Source organism: Euwallacea similis, chromosome 35 (genome assembly GCF_039881205.1).
Source record: "Euwallacea similis isolate ESF13 chromosome 35, ESF131.1, whole genome shotgun sequence".
Taxonomy (NCBI): Eukaryota; Metazoa; Arthropoda; class Insecta; order Coleoptera; family Curculionidae; genus Euwallacea; species Euwallacea similis.
In genome coordinates, this window is record NC_089643.1 from 1,823,220 (window position 1) to 1,849,476 (window position 26,257).

At 35.5% G+C, this 26,257-nt stretch overlaps 6 protein-coding genes and 1 long non-coding RNA gene across 8 annotated transcripts; 3 read left to right on the forward strand and 4 right to left on the reverse strand.

Moving 5' to 3' along the window:
- Positions 1-126: 126 nt before the first annotated feature.
- Positions 127-901, reverse strand: TfIIA-S (Transcription-factor-IIA-S). 2 transcript variants are annotated; one of them, XR_010752926.1, is made up of 3 exons: positions 681-900; positions 299-617; positions 127-243 (listed from the first exon to the last, which is right to left on the reverse strand). XR_010752926.1 is itself a non-coding variant. In XM_066404609.1 (3 exons), the coding sequence occupies exons 1-3, from the start codon at positions 750-752 to the stop codon at positions 212-214; spliced, it is 339 nt and encodes a 112-aa protein (XP_066260706.1). In that variant the 5' UTR covers positions 753-901; the 3' UTR covers positions 127-211. The 2 variants fall into 2 exon arrangements, 1 of the variants encoding a protein (XP_066260706.1); XM_066404609.1 differs by having other exon boundaries at positions 383-617; positions 681-901.
- A 1,697-nt stretch (positions 902-2,598) lies between these two features.
- Positions 2,599-3,439, forward strand: ND-B14.7 (NADH dehydrogenase (ubiquinone) B14.7 subunit). The gene is made up of 4 exons (XM_066404560.1): positions 2,599-2,816; positions 2,865-3,021; positions 3,072-3,214; positions 3,279-3,439. Exons 1-4 carry the CDS (start codon positions 2,679-2,681, stop codon positions 3,369-3,371), a joined length of 531 nt encoding a protein of 176 aa, XP_066260657.1. The 5' UTR covers positions 2,599-2,678; the 3' UTR covers positions 3,372-3,439.
- LOC136418490 (uncharacterized) lies at positions 3,416-4,151 on the reverse strand. Its single transcript, XR_010752923.1, has 3 exons — positions 3,987-4,151; positions 3,768-3,815; positions 3,416-3,585 (listed from the first exon to the last, which is right to left on the reverse strand). It is a non-coding gene; the product is annotated as an uncharacterized lncRNA (long non-coding RNA).
- Positions 4,152-4,856: 705 nt separating this feature from the next.
- LOC136418462 (store-operated calcium entry regulator STIMATE-like) lies at positions 4,857-6,199 on the forward strand. Its single transcript, XM_066404528.1, has 4 exons — positions 4,857-5,120; positions 5,172-5,628; positions 5,685-5,844; positions 5,896-6,199. Exons 1-4 carry the CDS (start codon positions 4,975-4,977, stop codon positions 5,952-5,954), a joined length of 822 nt encoding a protein of 273 aa, XP_066260625.1. The 5' UTR covers positions 4,857-4,974; the 3' UTR covers positions 5,955-6,199.
- Positions 6,200-6,648: 449 nt separating this feature from the next.
- LOC136418470 (protein CDV3 homolog) lies at positions 6,649-8,120 on the forward strand. Its single transcript, XM_066404535.1, has 3 exons — positions 6,649-6,960; positions 7,031-7,458; positions 7,624-8,120. The coding sequence occupies exons 1-3, from the start codon at positions 6,790-6,792 to the stop codon at positions 7,763-7,765; spliced, it is 741 nt and encodes a 246-aa protein (XP_066260632.1). The 5' UTR covers positions 6,649-6,789; the 3' UTR covers positions 7,766-8,120.
- A 201-nt stretch (positions 8,121-8,321) lies between these two features.
- Positions 8,322-9,959, reverse strand: LOC136418469 (WD repeat-containing protein 55 homolog). The gene is made up of 4 exons (XM_066404534.1): positions 9,582-9,959; positions 9,066-9,521; positions 8,829-9,000; positions 8,322-8,768 (listed from the first exon to the last, which is right to left on the reverse strand). The coding sequence occupies exons 1-4, from the start codon at positions 9,913-9,915 to the stop codon at positions 8,525-8,527; spliced, it is 1,206 nt and encodes a 401-aa protein (XP_066260631.1). The 5' UTR covers positions 9,916-9,959; the 3' UTR covers positions 8,322-8,524.
- Positions 9,960-11,041: 1,082 nt separating this feature from the next.
- On the reverse strand, positions 11,042-25,042 carry LOC136418576 (uncharacterized). The gene is made up of 4 exons (XM_066404687.1): positions 24,906-25,042; positions 11,890-12,256; positions 11,390-11,824; positions 11,042-11,332 (listed from the first exon to the last, which is right to left on the reverse strand). Exons 2-4 carry the CDS (start codon positions 12,253-12,255, stop codon positions 11,156-11,158), a joined length of 978 nt encoding a protein of 325 aa, XP_066260784.1. The 5' UTR covers position 12,256; positions 24,906-25,042; the 3' UTR covers positions 11,042-11,155.
- Between the last annotated feature and the right edge of the window lie 1,215 nt (positions 25,043-26,257).

Consider the following 26,257-nt stretch of genomic DNA (forward strand, 5'->3'; position numbering starts at 1 on the left):
ATTATCAATGGTTTTAATTAATCGGCACCTCAATAAAGGTCCACTTTCAGTTATGGAAATAAAAAATTAGTTAAGAAACGAAGTATTGAGAAGTAAATAAATAATAATAAATGAAACAATAAATCCTCTTAATAAAATCCATTTTAATTAACTCTCAAAATTTCTAAAACTGACAGAAATATATGTACACAAAAGGGCCGCAGGCTGCAGGTCACTTCTTGGAAGAGCCCTCCTCTCCAACATCTAAAAATGGACCAACACAAACTCACTCGAATGACTAAATAAAACCTCAGCTAACATTGAAAGCAGCCCCGACACCTATATGCAAGCCATAAGCCCCTCAGCATAACCCCACAACATCAATACAACTAATTGTCGGTACTTTTTCCATCACAAGCCACAATCTTGACTTTGTCAATCTTGGTGATCTCCTGCACTTCGCGAAACTCCACATCGTTCAGCATGAAGGTCCAAACATTATCGCAGAACCTGTAAGTATTGAGTTTCCCTGCCTTGAAAGTCAATCTGGACTTTACTCGGGTGGCTAGGGTCTGGTTGATGGATTTGTCAAATTGTAGAAGCACCTTGCAGGCCAATTGGGGAGTTATTTGCCCGTACTGTGCATTTATAGACATATGTAAATGGGTGTTTTTGTGGTTTTAAAGAAGGTTTTTGTTTACCTGTAGGAGCTCATCTAAGCTCTCCTGGAGGGTGTGCCCTAGAGTGGTGTTTCTGTATAGTTGATACGACATGGATGGGGGAGGAGGGAGGGAAATATGAAAACAAGGAAGTATTAATTTTTATTTTAGAATTTTTTTAGTAGAAACTAACGTTTTTCTCAGCAAAATTATAAACGTAAATGATTTAGGTTCACCCATTGAATTGACAATGTGACAGTGACAGTGCTGAGGCGCAATCACTAAACGTCACTTACTACTTCAACCAATTGTCCTGCTGTCGAGGTATGGAATCACTAGGCGTTTTCCATTGTGTGTCAGAAATAGGATTGCCACACCAAACTCGTAAAACAGGAACGTGATGTGTTTTATTACTAAACTTAGAATAAACTTATTTCTACTGTGTACAGAGTATGATTGTTACCAGTTGGAGTACATGTGGAGGGTGCGAGGCCCGGAAGAGAAAAGAGACCGTTGGTGATGTGATCAAGGGTTTTATATGGTTTGGATCGAACTATCCAGAATGTATTTCCGGAAACCGTTACAGAAAATGTTTTCCCGCCGTTGTTTTAGTTCTCTACAGAACCGAGATACTGCTCTGGTTCGCAGTGCACTGTCACTGTCATTATTAGACGAGTGACACTGCACGCGCTGCTGGCTCCGCCACAGTGGTAAATACACAATCCTCCTTTTCTCCAAAATCGCTCACTTCCATCCTCTGCTTTTAATTTAACTGATGAACAAGACTTTCCTTTAAAACCTCAACTCATATATTTTTTTAATTTTCAGGATTTAACTCAACATGTTTGAGTAAGAGTATCGACTAACATAAATAATACTCCAAAACTAACTTCAATTTAAAAAAAGTCAAATACCGTGCAGAATTGATGTGCTGCGAGAGCACTATCATTGAGTAATTTGAAGATGATTTTAGGAATAATCGTTTTTTTGAGCTAGGTGAGATCTTGGAGGGGTACATAGAAGTTAATAATGCTCTAAAAGAGATCCACAAAATTGGTCTGATTCAGGACAGAATGGTACTCAGTTTACATGAGCCTGCCAAAACTTTGGATAAGAAACAAGAACAAAGCAGCTCTGTGTTTATTGACAGAGAATTGTCATTAGCTCCTATAAGTCTCATAATTAGTTTAATTAAATTAAAGTTATGAGGCAGACTCTCTTCAGACTGCAGAAGCATGGTTGATATTTTTTAACCTTCTGATTTTTTTGCTTATCTAATTAAATTAATTTGAGTTATAGTTAATAAGTTTAAAGGATTTTTTTTGTGTTTATGTACCCCCAACTTGTACAGGCCATCTCCCTGGAGCATTAAATCATCCTCATCAAAGTTATAATAACATGAAACTGAGTGTGTGGCCTATGTTATTCAAAATCAAACAACCTTACTAAACCTATAGTTCCTAAAGTTATTGGTAGTTACCGCGTAGTCGTTCAAATAAGTAATGTATCCTCTTATTTGAATTTTGATTCCCCTGTCTAAAGCTAACCTAATGAATATGAGGCAGGTTCCCTCTGCAGATGAATTCATTTATTATGGTTAAGATTTTTACCTTTTGAATGTCTCAACTAAACATTTTGAATTACCAAGATTTGTGTGAAATTATTAAATGTGTATTTTTATTTCAGGACTTTGGAGATGTCTGCTTTGGATGTGCTAACATATTTCTAAAAAATTCTAAATAGTTGTTAAAATTAAAAAAAATAAAAACATTTTAAATACAAAATACAAGTTTGCTTTTAACTTGGCCACAGGATTGAAAGTTGTACGCTACTAAAGATTTATAAGTGGAGTAAAGAGTCATTAGCGGAGTATTCAGAATAGTGATATATGTTATTTAACCATGATCCCACATTCGCTTGCAGTTCATGACAAACAAAAGTCCCTAGAAGTCTGTCAGTTTGGATTTACATGTTACTCGACCTTAACCTCACATTCATGTGTCAAAATAGATAACTTACATAATTTGGAGCCCCAAAAAAATGCCCGCGCAAGTTGCCCCCCGCGAAAAGGGTTTTGAATATAACGGCACTCCTGATGGAGAGGAGGTGCTGGCCAAAATGAAGTATGCCCTTAAATACGCCGGCACCTTTGCTGTCTTTGCTGGTATCTTCGATTATGTAAGTTAACTATTTCCCCGACTTCAATGAACTAAAACATCTCTTTAGCACACTTCGCAACAATCTAGAAGTTTCGTCAATAGCACCTTTCGTTTCGGTGCAGTGAGCCTGCCCATTATTGGGGCTGCTAGCACCTTCGTCCTTGTTACAAATGGGCTTGGGAGTTTAAGACAGAAAAATGACCATTTGAATTGGTTCGTTGGAGGTAATGTGCTTAAAGATATGACAAGCTTTTTAAAATCTTTAAGAATTTAGGTTTTGCTAGTGGTAGTCTTCTGGGGGTGATAAAGCATAACCGAATGTTAGGTTTTAATGTGGGGATGTTTGGAGGGATTATGGGGATAATATGCAAGGAGATTATTTTGTCAAACTGGGAGCTTTCACCCTCCAATCCTAAGGTAATGATTTAGTGTTTGTATGAAAACTAACATTTTAAAGTATTCAATCCTTTGAAATTTATAGAGAATGGTTGGTACTGGACGAGCTTGCCTGTTAGACTTATCACTAATTGAAGAAAGACCTAGAAATTGGACCACTGGGCCTACGTCTTCTTAACTTATTCATAATTATTGTTTTAAACTAGTTTTCTTCAGAAAATAAAAATAACTACAATGTTTAAACAAGAGTTTTATTTGACAATTTTACAAACATAGTAATATCGCTTCACAGTTCACTTTCTGCAGACATTTAAGATCTTCAGCAATTTTTCTTTTAAGAAGGGATGATGTAATTTTGTCTAAAGGCTGTCTAGGTGTCTTTATAGTATCTCCTGTGAACAAGACTGGAATTACACACATGCAACAAAAAATGATATAAACACCTAAATTAAATAAGTTAGTCAGTTCAGTGAGTTGTAATCACATTGATTCAGGTGAAACACGGACTGAAGTTTCATCACTTATAAAATCCCAAGTTTAAGATATTTCAGCATTTTCTTTTAAAAATTTTTACCTATTCAGAGCTTGTACTTCTGGAATTCAAGTGTAGATCAGCTTACACCTGAAAATTTAACTTGATTAGAGGCTTCATAAAATATGAGTAAAATTGGGTTAAGAGTGGATGAATTATATTAGTTGTAATAACAGTGTAGGAGAAAATCATTGAGTTTCTGGTGAACATTCCCAAAAATTTCATTACTTAGTCAAGCCATAAAATTTTATTTAAACTTACTAAAAATGTTGGTCGGAAATAAATTCTAATTTTAAACTTTTACATAAGGCAACTAAAGGATTAATCAAAAAGAGGATTTAAGCCATATTTTAAAAAAATTTGATTATAACGCGACTTTCTTACTGCATGAAACGTACAAGAACATGAGGAATGATCCACGTGGGAAGAACGTGCGAGAAAAAAGGATCACCATCAGTGACATTTCATTTTCTAGAATGTCATTTAGGATTATTGAATATCTATAAAAAAATTTATGGATATTTGACGTCACGATGAACCACAGTTTCTACAATATTCTTGTTTTTAATCCGTAGGGATAACAAAAATAAGATATAAAAATAGGAAATCATAAAAATGTCTATGATTTTGAAGCTTCTACCTGAAAGTGTTTTTTTTTAACAAGTTAAATAAAGCGATTAAGAAAATTTTAGATTAACTGTTTTTGGAAAAGATGGGAAATATTTCTACTTAGAATATTATCACTTAAGATGGTTGGGAAATAATACTGTTGAGGGAAATTTAGATCTTGGCTTTGTGTTTAGTTGTTGTGTTTAGTGTAAGAATAAAACGAAAAGTAGATTTTAAAGAAAGTTATTGGTTTATGTTTATAAGCATAACCAAAATGGCTATCTATGTGTCGTGATGACGTAATAAGTGATTTATATATTCAATTAGATATTATCTTTTTAAGACTTAACGGGGCTTGCAAATTAATTTTTATTTCCCGTAGATATATGTAAAACAGAAAAACATTTCAGAAAAATCAGAAAAAGATTTAAAATAAAATTCACATTAAGAGATTGTCAAAATGTCAACGTCAGTTCAAAAGTCATCACATATTTCTAATGGCCTTGTTCGAGTTCGTGACGTCACACTTTCTAATTTCCCTAAATCAAACAAAACATTCTGAAAAGGGCCAAAAACCGTCTACCACTCACAAAGTCTCTATTCACTCATTGAAATGTAGCAAATTGTTTTTCTCATCAAAATGAATGACACTCTTGTAGAGGCAATGGGGCTGCGTCCCTCCACAGGAGGCCTACATTGCAACAAAGACTCCCTTACAGATATGTTTGGCTGGTTTTTACAAGTGCTTCTGGCCTGCCTTGCGTTCACCTGCCTTATTGCGAAGCGGTAAGTGCTTGTGCCACCTCTTGCCATTTTTATGTAAGCCTTAACATCCAGATCTTGTGAGCCCCCCATGCACCGTCGTTCATGGCAAATCTGGTTTTATGATACCTCCAAGCAAGGCATGGGAGCCATGGCCATCCACCTGGCCAATGTTTGGTTAGCTGGGCAGTACCAAGGGGACCCATGCACTTGGTACCTCATCAACTTTCTTTTAGACTCTTCATTGGGATTATTTATCATCTTTGTGGGGATTAGAACCTGCCAGTTTTTGGCCCGCAAAAAGGGATGGGAGGCAATCAATTTTGGAGAATATGGCAAGCCACCTAATGTCAATGCATGGCTGGCACAATGTTGCCTTTATGTTGGTCTCATGGTCATCGTCAAAGTTTCCATTACCCTGTTTATGCAGTTGGACTTTTGGGAGAATGTTAAAGACTTTATTTTAAGCCCCATTGATAACCAATATGTGGAGCTTGCCTTTGTGATGCTCATTATACCATTTTTTGTGAATGTATGTTTTTGAACTGGAATAGTTTTATTTCATTTTTTTAATATGCAATTTCCTAGATTTTAATGTTTTGGGTCACAGACAACTTTTTGATGTATCGAGACCCATCAAGGAGGCGCCGAGACAGCTGTGAGGTGAGTCTGCTTGAGAAGGCCAAAGTCAAGTATCGTGCATTGAGGAAGAAGAAATCGGACTCAGAGAGTGATATATTGCTGTCGGGTGAGTGCAGCGTGGAGTTTAAGACTTCTTAGTTATGGAGGTAAGTTTCAGCTGATGATGAACTGTTGGATGAACAAGTGCCTAGTATACGTGGGGCCCTCCAAACGTAGTTAGTGCCAAATGTGTTACCAGTGATACGGGCTCTCTGCCCTTCGGGGGAATTTGTATACTCATATCACCCTTATTTTTGTAAATAAGTAATAATGAATCACCGGAGGAGATTTTTTTTGTTTTTAGATGCATACCAAAAATAGTCTTTTTTAAGTTAAGGCCTAAATGTAAGTGTAGGGAGACAACATTGTTTTGTGATAGTCCAGTTGTTAAGCAATAAATTAGAATTATATTTTTAGTACTTCATTGGTTTATTTAGGGTTGAGGGGGCTAAGGTTACTTTAGTAGGGAGTACTGATCAACACTCTTTCTCCAGGCAAATTTACAAAAAACTGACTAAAAATGATAAAATGAATTGAGGTTATATTAAATATTTAAAATGCCTTACAAATGCATGTCAACAGTGTTGCTATCTCATCTTTCTGGCTATCAATTTCAATAAGCAAAAAATGTACATCTTTAAGAATACCTTTCAAAATAAATCTCATGACAATTAGTAATAAGACTTTTAATTAATTTTCATTAATAATTCTGCATAACTCCCATTATTTGTAATTGTAATAATGTGGTAAATTAATTTAAATAATGTTACAATAATAGAAACAGTGTTGCCATTTCAGCCACAAGAAATGCAATAACTGACATTAACAAATGAAAGATAATCGAGTAACGTCACTGACGTTTCTGATTGACATTTCTCCTCGTTTCCTTTTGGTTTCATTTGCCTATCGTAACAGCGGGCCCCATTTTTGCAGGCAGTTTGTAGCGTTTCCTTGTTAAAATCTGCTCAATTTTAATCGAAATCTATTAAATTCGCTCCGCTATAGTGTGATAATGGCCGATCTGGACGACTTTTTCGCAAAAAAGGACCGCAAGAAGAAGACTGCGAAAAAGTTCGCCACCACGGACGAGGTCGCTAAGAAATTGGAGGACACGGCCAAGAAGACCGAGAAACCGAAAAAGGAGCGTGGACCCGAGGGCGAGGAAGGTGCCCAGCAGGTAACCGTAAGTAACGTCACCGTTTTGTGGAATTATAAATCTCATAAAAAAAACCCTTTTCGTTTTTTGCGTTTAGGAGCAGGATGAATGGAAGGAGTTCGAAGAAGAAAAGAAAGACTATACAGGGTTGAAGATCGGGAACCTCACTATTAACCCTAATGAAGAAATTGGTTCTTCAAGTCAAGACCTGGCCTCTGGGGACCAGACAAATGGAAGTGAGCTGACAGCTGAAGGTGAGAAAAAAGCCGGACCCTGGAGGCGCATGGATGTGCCTCAGGAATCCACGCAGCAGCAGGAAGAACCACCACGACCTGTGGAAAAAAAACCGGAGCCCACACAAGCAACAAGTGAGACCAAAACGTACAGGCCTCCTTCAATGCGCCATCAGAACACTGCCCCTTCCATCCCTACTCTGGGCCGACTGAGAGGCAATAGAGGAGCAGCTCCAGATATCCATAATGAAGAGTATTTTCCCACTTTGAGTAAAACTGGTGATGGAAAACGGTAAGACACATTAACATTAAGCAAGGGGTAGATCACTGATGAATTTTTTTATTATATATCAAAATATCTAAAAAATATTTTGAAATACCTTGAGTGTGTACACCAAAATACTTGAGTGATCTGCACCTCAATTTTGAGGTTTTTGCTTAATGATCTGGTGATTAGGACTCGAGGTGAAGGCAACTTTGAGGTGGTGCAACAGCACCGAGCCTCTTCCTACCGCCAGCAGATGGAGCAATCAAAAGGCTCTTCAGGACCTCAGCTCAATTTAGGCAATCGTTATAACACTCTCAGCAATGACAGCTAGTAGAGATTACTTTTAAATTTGAGGGGGGCTGTCATCATCTGAAGGACTCCTCGGGAAGCTCCACAGTATGTATTCTTGTCCCCCTCACAGGGAGCTTTCCGAGGGAGGCGATTTATGATAATATGATGAACATGTCTAAGTCGCTTTTTTTGGAAAAAAGAAAGGGTAAAAGTGGGCTCCAAACTATATTATGTATAATAGACTGTTTCGCTAGAAAAAAAATAACTGGAGATGGTTAATTTGTATAAGTTTTAGTTGATATTGAACTGCAGTCGCATTGCGGATCGAAGCCGAAAGATTCAGGTGCATACCTGTATTTTTTTTAATTATTATTTTATTACAATATTCTCGATGGTTCTTGTGTTTAATTTGGGATCTTCAGGGTGGGTTTAATGTGGAACACTGAATTCAAACATCGATTACTAATGAAGAATTGTGAGTTGAGGACAACAAAATGGCTGACTTTCCCTTCCGCCTTTGTTTTATTGTGACGTCTTTCCAATAACAATAAGATTTTACACTTGTATGGAAAAATATTAATGTATTACAAATTTGAATGAACCACAGAAAAAGCCTAGCGTGTTCCTGTTCCATACCTTTTAACACATATCTTTTAATTAATGGAAACGCAGCAAAACGGTCCATTTTATCTTTTACCTTTGTTTTTTTCTATTTTGCAGTGTCAGACTGACACAAATGCCTTTTAAGTGTCTTTATTGTGCTAACTAATATATTAATTTTAAAATTATAACCATTTCCTTAAGCCAAATCACTGAAAAAATCGGCATTATTCCTCACTTTTGAAGAAGGTAAATTGTTGGCTAACTCGGACTTGCGCTCGTGCCTTTTGTGCTTGCTACTGACCTTTTCGAACGTCTCAAAATACTGAATATTCCAGAACTTTACTTCGTTGTTATGTCCACTTGAAGCAATAAAAGTGCCATTGTTGCAAATATCAAGACACTCCACTCCCATATCATGTTGCCCCACTATGCCCAAATGTCTTTGGAAAAAAAACATTCATAAAATTACTCTTAAAAAGATTTAAAATATTGGAAAATACCTGTGAGGGAACAAATGAGTGGCCCTCAAATTCCCATCTTCACATGCAGTAACAACAATATTCTCAGTAATTGGGACAAGAGTGTTTATTGCAGCTTTATTACTAGGAAAGGCATCGCTGTTGAGTCCAAACTCATTCCAGTTGAAAAAGAATAATTTTCCTTGAGCAGAACCTTAATAAATAATAGAAATCATCAATTAAACTCCCATTTCTCTACCTTTCAATAATTGTTAACACCTGCAATAAGCTTGGTTTCACTTCGAAATAGTCCTAGACATGTCAGCTCATCATCAAGCTCCTCAGACTGCATGAAAATACTTCGTTTCTGCAAATCTATAGTAGTCAAGGACCCATCTCCACTGGAGCAAAGCAAATACTTATGAGCAGAATCACACACAATGTCACTAATATAGTCCTCATTTTTGCGCGTTTGATATATCTGTTTATCACCCTTTTCGCGTAAATCCCAAAGTTTAACCATCCCATCTTCATCCCCTGTCGCAAATAAATTTTCATCAATAACTGACAAACAATATAGCGGTGAATCATGAGAGTTCTCGTAAAATCTCAACAACTTGCAACTATCGGAATCACTGATCATTATACTCTTATCTTTCGAAATTGAAAGTAGCAGTTTACCATCCAAGCTAAACTCTATGTCTCTGCAGGCCTTCATGTGCAGTTCCAAAGTATCTATAAGACATTCAAATCAGCTCTACATTATCTTACCAACTAATCAGCCCTACTACGCACTTTGCAAAATATTCTCTTCATTCCCATACTTATATAAAACCACATCTCCAACAATTGAGGCTATAGCTAACAGATCATGATAAGGATGGAAGCACAGGTCAGTGATGAAGTCCTCACAGATAATTTGAGGGGGATGGTCATTAGAGCGCTCGCATTCCCGTCGAATTGCTTTGATCACTTCGTCCTCACACTCATCACCTGAAGCTGCCTCCTCATGTGGCTGGTCGGATGTCTCTGGTTCTATATTCGAGTCTGATGAGTCGGACATGCTCACGTCACTGTCTGAGTCTGTTGGAGTTTCGCCTCCTACAGAAAGGTCCTTTTTAGGACACATTTTAATATCAAGACAGCGGGAAAGGGGCCACAAAATAAAGTGAGGTTAGGGTACGTGTTTTTGGTTAAGTTTATTGAGCAGAGCAGAGATGGTGCTGTAGATTTTGGATGGTTAAACATTTTTCTTCTTGAATTTTAAATGTTTATGCCATTGGAGAATGGGGGGCTTTTTCGAGTTTAAAACAATTAATCAATACAATAAAATTTAATTAAAACGTATTTTTAAAATTGTTTGTTGTATTCCTACGAGATATTAAGTTTCTAAGAGATTTCAGTCTTATTTTTCCATTGTTTCGAGAGAATATAATTTTGATTAACTAAATAGTTCCTTAGAATTGAGGAGAATGTTTCATGTATTTAATCGTGGCTTACAACGTATTTAAATGTTCTTAATTAGTTTTGCCTCGGCTTTTGACTATTGGCCATAATGACGCCCTGGTCGTGTACTTTTTAAAATTTTATTGTGGCTATTTTTTACTTTTCTTACTTAATCTCTATCAGTTTTGAAGACTAAATAATTATTTTAAATTCGAGTTTGACGAGTTGAACATATTTAGATACATATAATGCGAATAACCCATGAGGTACCATGCCGAGTTAATGTTTCTGATCAAAATGGTGACCGCCAAGGTCAGTGATATGTCGGGTTAATGTATCTGATGAAAATTAAGATCACATTTTCTAGTGATTTACTGTTAATATCTTGTACCCTAATTAATGCACCCGTTATGATGCTAATATATTTATACAGCTATTGGTTAACCACACTGATTTTTTATTTGTTCATTATTTAATTAAGTATTGTGCAGATTTCAAGCGGGATAGAGTGGTGGTTTGAAAGCGGTCACTCTTAACTTTATGTTTGTTTAAAGAATAATTTTTCTATCGGAGGAGATACGTGATACAACAAATAAAAACGATCTACGTCCCAACATTTTTGTTAACGTTTCTCAAGCACTTCTTATCTTGTACACTAAAATTTACATGATTGAGTGAAAAATTGATGTTTCTAAGGAAGAGTACATTTTTTTATCATGATATTTGTGTAAGACCTCCATTATGCCAGACCTAGAACCCTTCTACTTTTCAAATTCATAATTCGTCCAGTAGAAAACTAAAACTCCTCCTCTTTCCTAACATATCAATTTATTTAAAAAATAATCAAAACAATTATTACGCCTTAACTTCTAGATATAGATTATCAATAATAAGTTATTTACACACGAAGAAAAAACATCAAATCACTTCCTCTCATACACGTCTACATACTTAGCAGTAGTGTACTGCGCAGGTCTCCTCTGCTGTAAACTAATGTTAATCTCTTCGGGCGATCTAAAAACTTGCCCCACTTGTGATTGCGGCCTAAACGTTGTGGACTGGACTGGTTGGTACCTAGGTGCCACCTGCGTCACTCTAACCTAAGATCGTTGTTATATTTGAAACAAAAAACTTCTGGTTTTCATTAAATCACTTACGGAGTGTTGCCTATGCACCGGCCTGACATCCTCTTCTTCGTCTTCGTACCTTGGCCGGTACGACTCCGGGAAATACCTGTCCGAGTACCTGAGACTGGTGTTTGGTCTCTGCTGGTACTCTTCCAGGTTCACTGGTTTATACAGATAATCGTTTACAAAATGGTAGTCTGAGGATTTTTCGCAAATATTGTCGCCACTAGGGGGCATACAAATTAACTGGATTTGGTGGAAGGTGAAACCTTCGGGACAGATCCAGGAGTGTCTGGCGTTGTCTTGGCAATAGTGAAACACCTCACACCCCAAGTCCTCATCGGCGTAGTATCCAGTTTTTTTACCAGCGCACTGGAACTTTGACTGGGGCAGTAATAGAGTCAGTCTGTCCGGTTCTTCCTCTTTCTCCTCTTCTTCTTCTTCTTCCAATTTATTGTTCGATTGCTAATAAAAGATTAAAGTAACTGTAACCACCCTTTCTCGATGGGATTTGGAAAACTCACCGCAACCTTCTCCCCAACTCTCCGGTACTGCTGCGCCTGCGGTTTCGGCTCTGGCTTTACGTACCCCTTAGGGGTGACTGCAGCGTAGTAGGCGGTTTTAGGCGCGGCTGTGGGGTACGCGTAGGTAGGCTGTCGATCCTGCGACGATTCCTGCGCGTTATCTTCATACTCTTCGTCCGCCTCGTAAGCGACAGTGGTGGGCCTGAAGGTCTTCACGGTGGATCCGAATCCTTTGTTCTGCAAATATCTGACTTGATCGGCTCGTAGCTGAGTGTATCCTGGCAAACCTGCGGTCACTCCCGGGTTTTGGGACAGGCAAATGACCGATGTGATGAGGACCAATGTTAAGAGAACTGTGGCGTGAAGTTGCATCCTAAAATAATTAAGGGATTAATGAAGCGCACTATTAATGTGGGTATTTGAGAGAACGATCCCATCAGTTTTCGCCCAATCTTTAACTCAAAGTGTGCCCCCCGGGCAGTATTTTCTATTATTTCATATTCTTTTATTATGGGTTTGTGACAAACACATTATCACAGATTCGTTTAATTTATACCACTGAGTGAAATATTAATTGTTAATCGAAACGATTACATGCTGAAAACAGCTTTGACACGTCGTTTTTGAACTCCATAGGGAAAGAGCTTTTCGTTAAAATTGATGTTTTTGGGGACGCTAGTGTAGGAGTAGCCCAAATATCATGAATAAGACACGTTTTATTACGTTTATAATTTTTTTTCCTTTCCTACATTCTTTTTTCTCTTCTTTCTGCAGCTTTTTTCTTTCTTTTTTTTTCTTCTTTTGCCCCTAAGTTTCCATTGGAAGTGGTGGAGATGAATATCAAAGTTAACGTATGGATTAAATGGTTAAGAAAGACGTTAGCGACTAAAACGCTTTCTGCGGGTGCGTGAAGAAACGAAGGCAGCGCACTTACGCATACATTTCAAAAACAAACGCCATCATTGGTCGAAAAATACAAACATAAAATACACAGGGTGTTCGACTGGAAAGAAGGAAATTCTAATGGCGCCGGAAATAGAACCCAATAAATAGTTTTAGGCCTAAAATTTCACAATTCAACTTCGTCCTTTTTAACCACCTGTAATTTGCCCGCCTGCTTTAACATTTAAATTAAAAAAGTGGGTCAGCAGCATCACTCGTAGTGCCGTTTCTGAAAAGTGCGAATTCCATGCCACCTGTTCGGCCACCTCTTCAGGTAGAACTTTCTCCGATCGGCCACGCTGATGTATCGCTCGAAAGCGGCTAAAATCATTCAAACAAACATCATTTTAAATTCTGCATATTACGATGCGGTCATTGGGCTTGGCGTGACGATATTGTGTAATAGTAATGGCCTCTGCCGCTTTTTTTCCTTAATCCCATATGCACGATAGAATCATTTTTTATAGCTCATAAATTTATAGCGATAGTGTGTAACATCCTCCTGCGAAAATCATCGAAGTGGTCCTTGATATTTCATTATTGAAAGGCAAAGTATTTGGTATCTATAAATACCGCCAATGTCTAACAATAAAGTGATTTTTTGTGCAAATTGATACTTGCTAGATCAAGGAACTTTCTTATTAATTTTGCCAGTGACATTAAGGCGATGATATTTCAAAATTGTGACCTTAAGAACCTCTTTCTAGTAAGTGAAGTTTTAAGTTGAAGCAAACTTACATACCTGAAAACGGTAAAAAAACTGAAGGGATTTTTTTCTTTAGGAATCGGCGGATAATTCAGAAATAATTTTTATTAAAAAAATATTTAATGATCTGCCGATTCGCCCGCCACTGGAGTCACTAAAAATTACATTTTTATTGCTAAATTTATGATTTTGCCTTTCTTTATTTTTTATGAAATTCTAATATCCTGTATTTCCTTAACTGAATATTTTTGGAATATAACAAATTAAACGCAAAATATAGGATTACGTCCGTCCAGTAAAAGCTCAAAGAACTTGTAAAAGCCCTATATCGAACCTAGGTCAATGATAGTTGAGGTAAAGTTCTACATACCTCGTAATGTAAGCACTTAATCAATTGATGGTAATCATAAATTCGTGGGAGTACATCTAAAAACTGAATAGAAAATGTCTTAAAAACCGTTAGAGATACGAGTTTTTTGCAGAATTTTAGATGTAGAAGAGTTCAGACTATTAGAATTCATGAAATTATTGATGTTATCGGCACTGATAAAGAAGAAACGGGTATTTTAAATGAAATTATCGTACCCAAAAACTTCCTTATGAGCAATTTCAAACCTGTAAATCGAAAGTTCTGAAACTCATTTTTAGTTTACACAATTCAAAGAATTATTTCGACCCTGCAGAACGAAATCAAGAAACTTTTGTATTAGGGAAGTTTAGTTAAATTTTGTATGCTCTGACATTATTTCGGGGACACCCCGTATAAAAAAGCAGTAGCTACTCCGATATATTAAACGGGATTTCACTTCTAGAGTCACTATTTCCCTTTGATCATTTCTGTTTAATAATTCCTATACCTAGGTATGTATATCCAGCAATCTTTGAAATATTAATTAAAATTTTTATTGTTCAAATTATGACCGCTGTTATAATGTGCTTTGAATTTACAAAAAAAGCGTGAATTTTGCAGATTGCTTCGAAAAGACCCACAAAAATATACAAAAAATGAATCAAAACTATTACGGTTAGACATTAAATCTGCCTAAGGTGCGCTTGCTTCAATATAACACCTTGTATATTACTAAATGCATCAAATGGTAATTAAATTTCTTTTAAAAGGATGTATCATGTTTCCATACTTAAACCGTCATATTTCGCAAAAAAATGCAGTTTCGTGTATGGTCTTTTCACATTGAATTATTTCGGCATTTTTGCCGAAAGCGATTCTGGAACAATGATGATGAAACAATGTTGATGAAAACAATTTAATCCTTCAACCAATCGTGAATATTTGTCGGTCTTCATCTCAAAGGACTTGACCGAGATAAAAATGATGAGTCGAGATTTCTGTATTGAACATGAGAAGTACAGTGGCTCGAATCTGGGGCAGTAGTGGATAGGGATCAAAAACCTCTCCGTACTTCCATGTGGTGACCCTTAGATGTTTTCTTCGCCGAGTCCAAGTAATCAACTCTGAAGGAGAGAGAGAGGGGTAACACGAAACGCAGAAGGATGTACATACTATGTTCAATGGGTATATCCGGGAAGTGCTTCGACGCGGGCCTGCCGAAAGAATGACCTATTGCGTAATTAGAAACAAGCCCTTAGAGCCAACACCATAGGAAAGACCATAGAAGATCAAAACTAAACGAAGAAAGGACCAAACACCTAAGGACGGTTATACAGGTATAGAGGTTACAACGCATAAAGAAGGATCTCGAGAGAAAACACAAACATGCAGGAACAATTTTTTTACCTAAGAAAAAAATCATAAATTTTTGTCGAACGTATACATTAGGATTGGTAAAAACACGATAGGGGGCCAGAAACAAGGTGATTAGAAGGAGGAAGGGTGGCGTTGCCCTGCAATTTGAAAGGACACAGATCGAGCGTGGAAAGGCGTAAAACCATCACGAAGGCCCTTTCGATTATACGATCGAATTTCGCTCATCGTAACACGAAGGGCGAAAATAAACATCACCAGACCGAAATTACCCAAAAAAGAAGTTGATGTTCTAAAAATACAAGAGATGAGGAAGACGCAGAATCATCTAGCAAAAGACGAGTGGAGAAAAACTACTCACCAACCTCTCCGATCCTGATGATACTGAAGATAGTCCCAGAAGTACCCGATGTGGCATATAGATGGCGATTTTTTTATTAAACATTAGTTTATGTTACAGAGACCTAACCTTAAAAAGCTTATGTTTAAAGTTTAAGGGTACTACATTGATTTGTATTTGTTTTGGAGCCGTTTTTAGAGATTTTATGAACATGGAAAAAACTGGTCATCGATATGTGATTCAATATTTTCAATTGAAAGGTCTTACTTCATCCAACATCAAAGCGGAGTTAGATTCTACTCTGGAGGAATTTGATCCTTCGTTAACAACTATAAAACATTGGGTGGCAGAGCTCAAACGCGGTTGTACGAGGTGCCAAGACGAACTCCGCGTGGTCGATTTAATGAGGTGACCACTCCAGAAATTATGGTGAAAATCAACAAAAATGCACTGGAAGACCGTTGGCTGAAATTACATGAGTTGCCAGACACTTCAAAAAATACTTTGCATCGCATTTTGACCGAACAATCGTGTATGAGACAGTTGTGGATAAGATAGGTGTAACGATTATTCACAATTGAATAAAAAGAGAGTGTTTGGCAAAGTTTCACAGCAATAAAACTGGTTTTTTATATCGATTCATAACCATGGATGAAACATGGGTCCATTATTTCGCATCTGAGACGAAAGAGCAGTCAAAACAATGGACTCAAAAAGGAGAATTGCCTCTAAAGAAGGCGAAAACCATTCCATCTGTAGAAAAGGTGATGGCGTCAGCATTCTGAGACGCACGTGGGATAATTTTTATTGACTATTTCCCTGAAATAAGAACAATAAACGGAGAATATTATAAAACTTTATTGCAGCGTTTGAGCGAAGAAATTAGGAAAAAGTGACCGCATTTGACGAAAAAGAAAGTTTTGTTTCATTAAGACAACGCACCAGTCCTCACTTCCGTCATCGCAATGGCCAAAATCAATCAACTTGATTTCGAACTTTTTCCTCACCCAGCCTATTCGTTAGATTTAGCCCCCTCAGATTATTTTAGATATTCAAATTTGAAAAAATGGCACGGTGGAAAGAGATTTGCCAATAATGAAGATATGGAGTCTGAGGTTGATGCCTATTTTGAAACATTCGAAGCTTCTTACTATACATAAGGTATGGAAGCCAATAGAACATTGTTGGTAAAAGTGTGTCAATCTCAAAGGAGACTATGCTGAGAAATATTGTAGTATTTTCTAATTTTTTTTTCTTTAAGTGTTAGGTCCAGTACTTCTGGGACTATCCTCGTGTATCAGATATCAGTTGCAAAGTCGGAGAAGGTTCTTTCATCTCGAGGTTTTTAGTGGAAATGCGCTTCGATCAATCCCACGCTATCCAGCCGGTAAAACACCATATCGGGTTCTTTTGAAGATTTTCCTCGTGGCAAAAAAGTTAGTGAAGGAGATCAAAAATTAAGTTATATAACCAATGTGTTATCTAAGATTCTTATGTAACAATTTACTTTTTTTATTGTATTTGGAAACAAAGCTTCCCTCAGAAATAGGAGTGGAATTGCATACTATTCTCAATGAAGTTTACTGAGACGGACTTGAATAATAACAATAATAAGGGGATATTATTGATTCTATTACATAAAGTACACGATAACTAGACATATCTATAAACTACAATTGTTTAGTAACTAAACAAACACTTTTTTGTTTCCACATTTCACTTCTTGGACGGGGTGTATCATGAAACTAATATTGACAAAAATTGAAAATACACGGACTTACTTGATTAAAAATATCCCTGAAAGTGTTAGAGATAAGACTTTCTTGCAAAACAACATTTTGATGTGGAAGAGTACAGAGAAAAACCTCGCTATTTATTCTCAGTTGCACAGTTTTTATAAAAATTATTTCAACATCCTATAGAATGAAATCATATAACTTTTTTATCGAGATATTCAGCTGAATTGCAGTGTCCTTTTATCCGCTAGCAGGTTATACTTGTTTCTAGATATTTTTCTAGAACACCCTGCATACTATACAAGGTGTCTTTAAACAGTGTCATAAATTCAACCACATATTCTAGGTTCCAAAATATGACGAAAACTTTGTATAAACATATACAGGGTGTAACGTAAGTGATGTCATTAATTTAAAGGGGTGATTCCTTGTCATATTTTATGAAAAAATGTTCATAGAAATATGTGTCCTAACTTGCATCATTTTCGAGATATAGGGTGTCAAAGTTTTATTAAAAAATCGAATTTTTATTAATTATTCAAAAAACTTCCCGTCGATTTTGATGAAACTTGGCACGTTTATTAGCGTTAATAAGGGGCTACGTTTGATGTTATTAAATTTTAAATAATAATTCCAGTGGTGTCGCAAATGGTTACCTGATTGATATTTATGGTGTGATTATTGTACGCCACAGTTTTTCTGAATTTGATATTTGTATCAGTTTAAACAATTAAAAATACAACTTCTTGTCCTTTGACTTTTTTTTGTGGCTTAATTTTTGAGAGAAAATAAAAACTTATTTGAGTTTGAAATATCATCAAAAATATGACTTCAATATTTTTGAATCTGTGTATGTCGAAATGCGCTTCATTTTCGATATATGGGATGTGAAAACTTGGTTCCTGAGGATGGTTTTTTATTAATATTTTCGAAACGTTTCAAGATGAACGAATGAAATTTTGTATTTTATTATAACTTTTTGTGCTCTTTTTGACTTTCTATGAAGAGATTACCGTACTTTTCCAGAAGCGGGTAATACAGGGAGATAGTGCTTAAAAATACTTAAACTTTTTTTATACGTAATTTTAATAATGATTTTATAGGAAAAATATTAAACTTGAAGATTTTTACATAAAAAATGCACTTTTGTTAAAAATCGAAATCTCCAACAGTTTTTGAGAAAATTGAGATTCAACAAATCAGTGGGCACTTTGTTTGATTAAATAAATATCAGATTTAAAACTCAGTTTGCCTTAACATGAAACAAAAAATATTTTTTACATTTCCACATATGACAGTATTTATTAATAAAGTGTAGTGGTTTTTCGTCGTCACTGGAACAGTGTTTAATTACAATTATTGTTAAAGAAAATGAATTAAAAACGTTGGAAACCTGATGTTTCTTTAATAAAACATAGTATCAATCGATTTGTTAAATCTTAATTTTCTCGAAAACTCTTGGAGATTTCGATTTCCAATACGAGGATCTTTTTATGTAAAAATTTTAAAATTTAATATTTTTCCTACAAAATCGTCACGAAAGTTAAATATAAAAAATTTTAAGTACATTTTAAGCACTTTAAGCATCCTGTATTAGCCACCCTGGAAAAAATGTAGTAATTTCTTTAAAGAGGTTCAGGAAGAACACAAATAGTTATAACAAAGCACAAAATTTCATTAATTTATCTCGAGACGTTTTGAAAATATTAAGAAAAACCAACGACAGGAACTAACCTTTGACACTCTGTAGAGCGAAAACGAAGCGCTTTTCAATATATGTTTATTTGAAATTTTCATCATATATTTTGGGACTTAGAATACGTGGTTGAATTTATGACACTATATATATGTATGTTCAGGACACCTTGTATATCACTTTTTTTCTCAATTTGAAAAGAAGTTTTGTTTTGTAATTTTCCGCCATACAGATGGATGATTTTGGCGCGGAAAAAAGGAGATTACTTCTTCCGTTAGCTCTAGTGGGACAAAATATTATACGACCTTTTTTTCATTAGAACTCGTTCTAATGCGGCAAAGTGCATTAGTCTACAGATTAGAGCTGTATGGAGTGAAGTGTATGAAATCCGATTTAATTGTTGTCAGAAAAGCAACACAACAAGGAAGACAAGGGAGGATTAAGAAAAGCTTGCTGCTGCTGCTAAGGCTAAAAATATTGTGTACAAGATTGAAAACAATGATTGACACACTAACAATGATTTTCATCTATCTCTGTACCTAAAGCTGGTTTCATAACTTACAGGTAGACGTATTAACTGAGCCCTCTGTGGGTCGAAGGCCATTGTACCGTCCTCACTAAGACACAAAAACCCATATTACTGTATGTACATATACTATTCTTCCCTACTTTACAATAATTTAAGTATTCACTATAATTCGACAAATTATTTAAATATACAGGGTATTTTAAGTTAAGTGTGCACCATTGGTAACTTTTTTATTATTATAGGTATAAAGTCGGTTAAATTATTAAACTTGTAGAATTTTTCCCGCTGATTAAGATGGCGAAAACAGAAAAATAATTGAATATGGCGTTTAAGAAAAAAAATAGGATTTTTTAAAATGAAATACTCTGTATATTTTTCACTATAACATTCGCAAATCACCAATAGAAAAAAAAGGTCATATGTGGTATTGCCTAAAATTGAAAATAACCGAATTATCAGTATATTTTTCTTTTAGACTTGTAGTCGGCTGCGTATGGCTGCGAAATAAGGTTCAATTTTAGTTTTTTTATTTTTTATATCTAAATATGTTAATATAATTTTATCTAAATATAGCTCTAGTAATCTTGACAACATATCAATGTATCTCCTTCCTGTTAAAGTATGTTCCTAGAAAATTAATTAAATAAAATTAAATTCTCCAAATCGTACAGAACTTTAAGCCATTGTCTTTTGCTAAATATCGGTTTGAATGATTTTTGTACCCTTCGAAATTTGCCCACACATTTGTTTGTATTTCTTAATTTATAAAAAATTGTTTTTGAGTTTTTTGAATTTTCACAAAGATTCTTTCATTACTCCTAAATGTTCTGTACGATTTTAGGAAATATTTTCTCTTTGGTTGATTACGTTCAGGATATCATACCATATGCATATTGTTAGCCATATTGTTCCAGTGCTCGGGGACTATTTTTTTTCGATACGTCTCTAACATGTCGCATTTTTCTAAATGAGTGAACGCCATTTTGTAATATTAATAACTTAACTAAAATGCAGTTTTTTCAAACAAAAATAATAACTTTAAATTTAAATCAAATTTTATACGTTAATGTATTAGCTTGTTTTTTTTTTACATCAGTTTAATTTATAATTAACGCACGAAACAAAGTTTTTATTTTATTGTTAGATCTACACAGCTAACTAGTCTAAAATAACAATGTGTTGATAATTTGGTTATTTTCAATATTAGGTCAATACTGCATATGATCGTTTTTGTTATGTGAGTGTTTCGCGAACGTCAGAGTAAAACGTATACAGGGTGTTCCATTTAAAAAATACATTTTCCTCATTTTTTCTTAAACGTCACTTTCAATTGTTTTTCTCTTTTCACACCTTTAAGCAGAGGGGAAAATGCTACTAATTTGTTAATTTAACTGATTTTGTATCTACAGTGCATCTCACTTAAGATGAATACAGTCTTATATTTTTCTTATTTTTAGAGATAAAGAAATCATTTTTGGTACACTTATAGAGCTACATAAACTGCATATTTTATGGCATTTAGCATACATACAATGTCGGGGCTTCACCTGCTGTGATTGATGAACAAAGCGACTTTTTAAATATTTAGCTTCGCGTTAGAGATAGCGAAAAATTATTGGAAGAAGTTGTTTAGGATATTGTTTTAAGCCTATATATCGATTTTCATAGAAAAATTCGTATAAAAAATAAAATAATAAAATAAAAAATAACAAATATTTTGATTAAATAACAGAGTATCTGCTTATTAAACTGTCAATTCAGTTGCTTTTGTTTCCAGAGTTTTTGCATTCATGGCCTACCAGTAAAAATAATTAAAATATTAAAATTGAAGAAGTCTAAGAGACAGTTAAAGAAATTTTACACCATATAATTGGGCAATTAAAAATTCGAATTTTTCGATGAAAATCGATATAAGACTTAAAATAGTATTCTAAACAATTTTTTCCAATAATTTTTTTCGTTATCTCTAACGCGAAGCCAAATATTAAAAAAGTCGCTTTGTTCATCAACCGCAGCAGGTTAAGCCCAACATTTTGCGTATGCTGAACGCCGTAAAGTACGTAGTTTATGGAGCTCTATAAGTGTTCTAAAAATTATTTCTTTAATTCTAAAAATAAGAAAAATATTAGACTGTATTCATCTTAAGTGGGACACGCTCTATAATAATAAAAAAGTTACCAATGGTATGTACTTAACTTACAACAGGTTATATAATTTATTAAATACAAATATATTATTTATTAAATATTATTCATTAAAATTCAATAGAGTCGTTGAAATGCCCAACTGCGTTCGCTGTACGTGGCGGGAAAAAATTTAAGAAACGCGTTGGCCGACTTTTGGACCAAAGAATGCGCTTAATGATTTTTGTATATATCTCGGCTGGCGAGTGCTTTACATAACCCGCTGACACACACACTTTCGATTGAAGTATTTTTGTTATTTAACTAAATGAATAGCTGTCTGTATCTAATTTGAATTGAAACTATCCGCATACAGTTTCACTCACCCACCAACTCCTTGTGTTTCTAAAAAATGCTAAAATACTAAAATCTAAACGGTCCCAAAAAGTGAAATTTGCCATAGTGAAAACATTAACAAACATCCAACAGCTGGTAATGTTTATTGTCTAGAAGCGATCTCGAGCCTGTGGAGAGCAGATAATTCCCGGGTTATGGTTTATTTTATGCTTTCTGCATTCAAATGGTTTTTTTCTCTTCTTATAATCTATTATAGGTATCACGGATCAATCACCTGAACTTGGTGACTAACTAATATAAGATAGTCCATACCCATCACGCGCGTCTACTTGCGTGCGTGATGAGGACTTCAGAGTCCATCCTGATCACGCACGGAGGTAAATACAGGCTATCTCCAAATATTTTCGACTTTCCACTTTTTCCAAATTGCATAATGCCGGTGACCCGAATAATCTCACGCATTCCGAGCGTAATAATCCAGTTCTCTCCCATGTAACCGGTACGTTTTACTAATGATCACCATCATGGAACGAGAACATATTGTTCTCCGATTATGCAAGCCCTGTAAGTTTTTCTTCCTGATTCCTCGAACTGATAATTAACTGGGCCGTTGGGTCACTTTAGTGTCAGAAAGCACCTGAAAAAAATCGTTGTCCAAAACAAATGCCAAAATTTCGGTTTTTGGACGAAAGTTGATCTCGGACGAAAAAACAGTTGTTGAACTCGCACCGTGACAGACACCATGCAAAACCGCCTTTTCTGATCTGTTTGAAGTTACTTTTGCGTTTAACAATAATAGTTAGGGCTTGCAAAAACGCTAAAACTAATTCCGTAGTCTTGCCAGTTTCTTATCGGTTCCGCAAGAACGTGGATATTTAATAAATAAGGCTTTCGCTCTTGTTCATTTTTTCCTCTCGGACATAACATGTAGTGAAAGGAATTGTTGTAGAACAGCCAGCATGATCCGTGGTAGGATTTAGTGACTCGCAAAAAAATGCATAAGTGGACGCTAAAAAGCTGAAATAAATATGTAGTTGAGCAATGATCGAGCTAATAACACCTCATTTAATGTCGAACTCACCTAAGGATTATAGGAAACATGCAATTTGATCAATGAGAAATTAAGCAATAAATTCTTGAATACCCCCGAGGATTGGTCGTTTTTCTACGTGGAAACAGCAAATCATGATAGGCCTGGAAATTAGGTTTTGCACGCCGCTTGACTTTACGAGGGGTAAGACCTGAGCAGGCCCTTTAATTGAAAAAATATGTTGCCAAACAACAACCTTTACGTTTATTTCTCTTTTTAATCAAGAATATGTCAATATTGTCGATTAAAAGTATTTTATGGTGAATTTGCTACATGTTTGGGTGAAGTTTTCGGAAAGCGCTCGGGAATACCAGATTTACCCTTAGAGTCCATAAACTCCTGATTGGGACTTTTAATGATCATCTTAATCGCAAATGGAGCTTCATTCATGCCGAGTCCCTGTGAACCAACAGACAAAGCAGACTGTCTTGCCCCCTGCCTTGCTTGTGGAGCTACTATCGTCCTTTTGAAAATGGGGTTTCACTGCTCATTCGAATAGGACCCCTTTTTCACCCTTTCCCCCACCTCCACAGCAGGTACCAATAAATGTGTATCTGCAAGGCTTTAACCTGCTGAATACTGCGTCTGGAGGATCCCTTTGTTTCCCATTTCCTTTCGGCCTCAATCACAATATCCCAGACATGAGGGATCACTATCTGGCAGGTTGCAATTTGTTCGTATGCGTTTTCAAACGGCTAATTTTGGGATTGCTGGTATAGTCGGAGAATTGTTTCCAATGTGAACTCCGTATATAAAAAAAGCGAGTTGGTATTGAAATCTTAAGCGTGAAATATCACAATGTGATAAAGATACGCTCATGTTGTAGAGAGAAAAAAACTAGCAAAGAAATTTATTAAACGTTTTCTGAACAGTCTGGTATTTTTTTCAAAATCTCGAAACCAAAAGCAATTTGGCAACGCCGTTTTTAATGACATAATCTTTTATTTTTAAAATTATTAATATTCATAACATTTAATTATTAAAAAAAAGTCTAAAAATAATTTTTAACTTTATTTTGTACTTTAATTATTTTCAATTTTTAAGTACTGATAAATTCGATTAAATCTTAATATTTTTACGTAAGGAACTTGTGGTTCAATTATGTACCATTAAATAAGTTGCTTTACCACCTTCAATTATGTCGATTTTTAAAACTTCGAAGCGATACTTTCCGCACACGATTGTAGATATCTGAACGACGCGTGTGGATTTTGAATATTTTGTCGATTTTTCTAAATTTTATTGATTTTCGTACTAGTTTTTGATGTTTAAGTTTTTTTTTCATTTATTTACTTAAGAGTTTAATACATTTTTGTGGGGTCAAATTTCTTGTTACCATCCAGATCTTTTTCTAGAGCACCTCTGACTAATTGTTTCCAATTGAATTCTTTGCCTAAACCGTAATTCGAACCATTCCGTGAACTGACCTGCTTTTACGTGAATCACCCTGTACCTGCGACGGAAACATGGAGGGTGAAGTAGGTTTCAGATTCAAACATTAAAACGTCCAACATCACAATGTGGAGCTACAGAAAATGTTTTCTTTTAGCACTTTTAATCACTCTTTTTTGGCGACTTATAAGATATTTTAAAAAATAAACTCTGCAAATTCCACTGGTTTACATTGTTTCAAAAACAAAAAAAGACTAGCAGACTGAAAAACAGGATAAGTGCTAAAAAAAAGATCCAGAGCACGTCAGCGAAGTGTTTTGAAAAGCCCTGTTGGGTAGTACCAAAACACAAAGGCGCATTCATTACTAATTTGAAAGTAGGTACTTACTTGGCGTCTTGTGATGAGGGCACCACCGATCGAAGCACTGTATAGACCGCGGTTCTGGTCGTAGGTAGACTCGATTCTAATACACACCAGATGTTATGGAGGGTGCCCAAGAAAGTCGCGATTGGCGGGGACCACTTTCGCGAGGACGTTCAGCCCCAGGTCGCACTCTCACTTTCGGCGGAGTGTGCGAAATGATTCCGGTGCACTCATTATGCACTTTGCACACATTCAGGGTTTACTTTAATTTTAGCAAACGCAATTAACGACACATATTTACGGATTTGAATTATCGTTTTATTTTTTGTTTCATTATTTAGTAATCATTGGATTACAACCAAAAAGATAGACATTTTTATGTTTATGGCGTTATTGAACGTTATACAGAGTCTTTCATAATAGCATATCAAAAATTCAGGGGGTGAATATATGAACAATTAAAAAAAGTCATGATTATGGGCCCGTTTTCACCTTCTGCCTAAAAATACATGGTGATACATTTTTTTAACAGTTTTTTCTACCAAGTCCGTTTAGGCATTAAATATTTTTATGAAAATTGGGGAGGGTAAAATAGAGTAGAGACACATCTCTCAAGCGAAAAACAATATTTTTAATTTCGTCAGTGGCGTCCCTATTGATGTGACCTCGAACATTTTAAAGAATATGACACGCTACTGGTTTTTTTTTAAATAAAAATAATTTTCTGAATGCTCCAAATGTTTGTGAAAAAAAACCATTTGAATGTTTTTCATAACATTAACCGTTTTCATGAGAAAAAAATTTTAAACATTGTTTTCCTATTAATATACTAAGTGACATAGAAACCCGAACACCCAGTAAAAATGTTCCGATTTTGATAATATTTTGTAAAAACATTTATGATGTCACAAAAAAGACGTATTTATGTTTTCAGTTTTATTGAAGTGTATATTTTTGGTATTTCTTTTTTTTTTAATATTTTTATGAAAGATAGAAAAACTAACTTTTGATGCCACAGCATGTTTATTCTTCAAAGAGTGTACTTTCTATCAACTTTGGACAGTATTTATAATACCAAGAGTAGGAAGAAGTGCAAATTACCAGCATGTGAGTAAGTTTATTAGGGAAAGGATTGTTGGCTTACTGGAGGCCGGACTTTTATTTCAGGATATCGCGGCTACAGTCAATAAAAGAGTATAATAGATACTGTGGTCAGATGTCAGACATGGATTGAGGAACGTTGGACCCAAAAAGCCAGGGGGCCGAACGAGTTTGCAGGATGCACCACTTCGAAATCGTCGCCTATCATTATTGGCTATACGGGATCGATTCTCTATCACCAGAGCAATTGCTAATCAGTGGTTTGCAGAACACGG

Bases quoted from the DNA above. Each gene is read 5' to 3' on its own strand.
- TfIIA-S (XM_066404609.1), bottom strand. From the start codon at position 752: ATGTCGTATCAACTATACAGAAACACCACTCTAGGGCACACCCTCCAG. The intron at 618-680 runs GTAAACAAAAAC...ATAAATGCACAG, and splicing joins GCTTAGATGAGCTCCTACAG to TACGGGCAAATAACTCCCCA. The intron at 244-382 runs GTACCGACAATT...GTCCATTTTTAG, and splicing joins TGTGGCTTGTGATGGAAAAA to ATGTTGGAGAGGAGGGCTCT.
- ND-B14.7 (XM_066404560.1), top strand. From the start codon at position 2,679: ATGCCCGCGCAAGTTGCCCCCCGCGAAAAGGGTTTTGAATATAACGGC. The intron at 2,817-2,864 runs GTAAGTTAACTA...ACATCTCTTTAG, and splicing joins TTGCTGGTATCTTCGATTAT to CACACTTCGCAACAATCTAG. The intron at 3,022-3,071 runs GTAATGTGCTTA...TTAAGAATTTAG, and splicing joins TTTGAATTGGTTCGTTGGAG to GTTTTGCTAGTGGTAGTCTT.
- LOC136418462 (XM_066404528.1), top strand. From the start codon at position 4,975: ATGAATGACACTCTTGTAGAGGCAATGGGGCTGCGTCCCTCCACAGGA. The intron at 5,121-5,171 runs GTAAGTGCTTGT...CTTAACATCCAG, and splicing joins ACCTGCCTTATTGCGAAGCG to ATCTTGTGAGCCCCCCATGC. The intron at 5,629-5,684 runs GTATGTTTTTGA...GCAATTTCCTAG, and splicing joins TTATACCATTTTTTGTGAAT to ATTTTAATGTTTTGGGTCAC.
- LOC136418470 (XM_066404535.1), top strand. From the start codon at position 6,790: ATGGCCGATCTGGACGACTTTTTCGCAAAAAAGGACCGCAAGAAGAAG. The intron at 6,961-7,030 runs GTAAGTAACGTC...TTTTGCGTTTAG, and splicing joins AAGGTGCCCAGCAGGTAACC to GAGCAGGATGAATGGAAGGA. The intron at 7,459-7,623 runs GTAAGACACATT...TCTGGTGATTAG, and splicing joins AAAACTGGTGATGGAAAACG to GACTCGAGGTGAAGGCAACT.
- LOC136418469 (XM_066404534.1), bottom strand. From the start codon at position 9,915: ATGTGTCCTAAAAAGGACCTTTCTGTAGGAGGCGAAACTCCAACAGAC. The intron at 9,001-9,065 runs GTGTTAACAATT...TTATTTATTAAG, and splicing joins TGAAACCAAGCTTATTGCAG to GTTCTGCTCAAGGAAAATTA. The intron at 8,769-8,828 runs GTATTTTCCAAT...TTTTTTCCAAAG, and splicing joins ACTCATTTGTTCCCTCACAG to ACATTTGGGCATAGTGGGGC.
- LOC136418576 (XM_066404687.1), bottom strand. From the start codon at position 12,255: ATGCAACTTCACGCCACAGTTCTCTTAACATTGGTCCTCATCACATCG. The intron at 11,825-11,889 runs GTTGCGGTGAGT...ATCTTTTATTAG, and splicing joins ACCGGAGAGTTGGGGAGAAG to CAATCGAACAATAAATTGGA. The intron at 11,333-11,389 runs GTAAGTGATTTA...CAACGATCTTAG, and splicing joins CGGTGCATAGGCAACACTCC to GTTAGAGTGACGCAGGTGGC.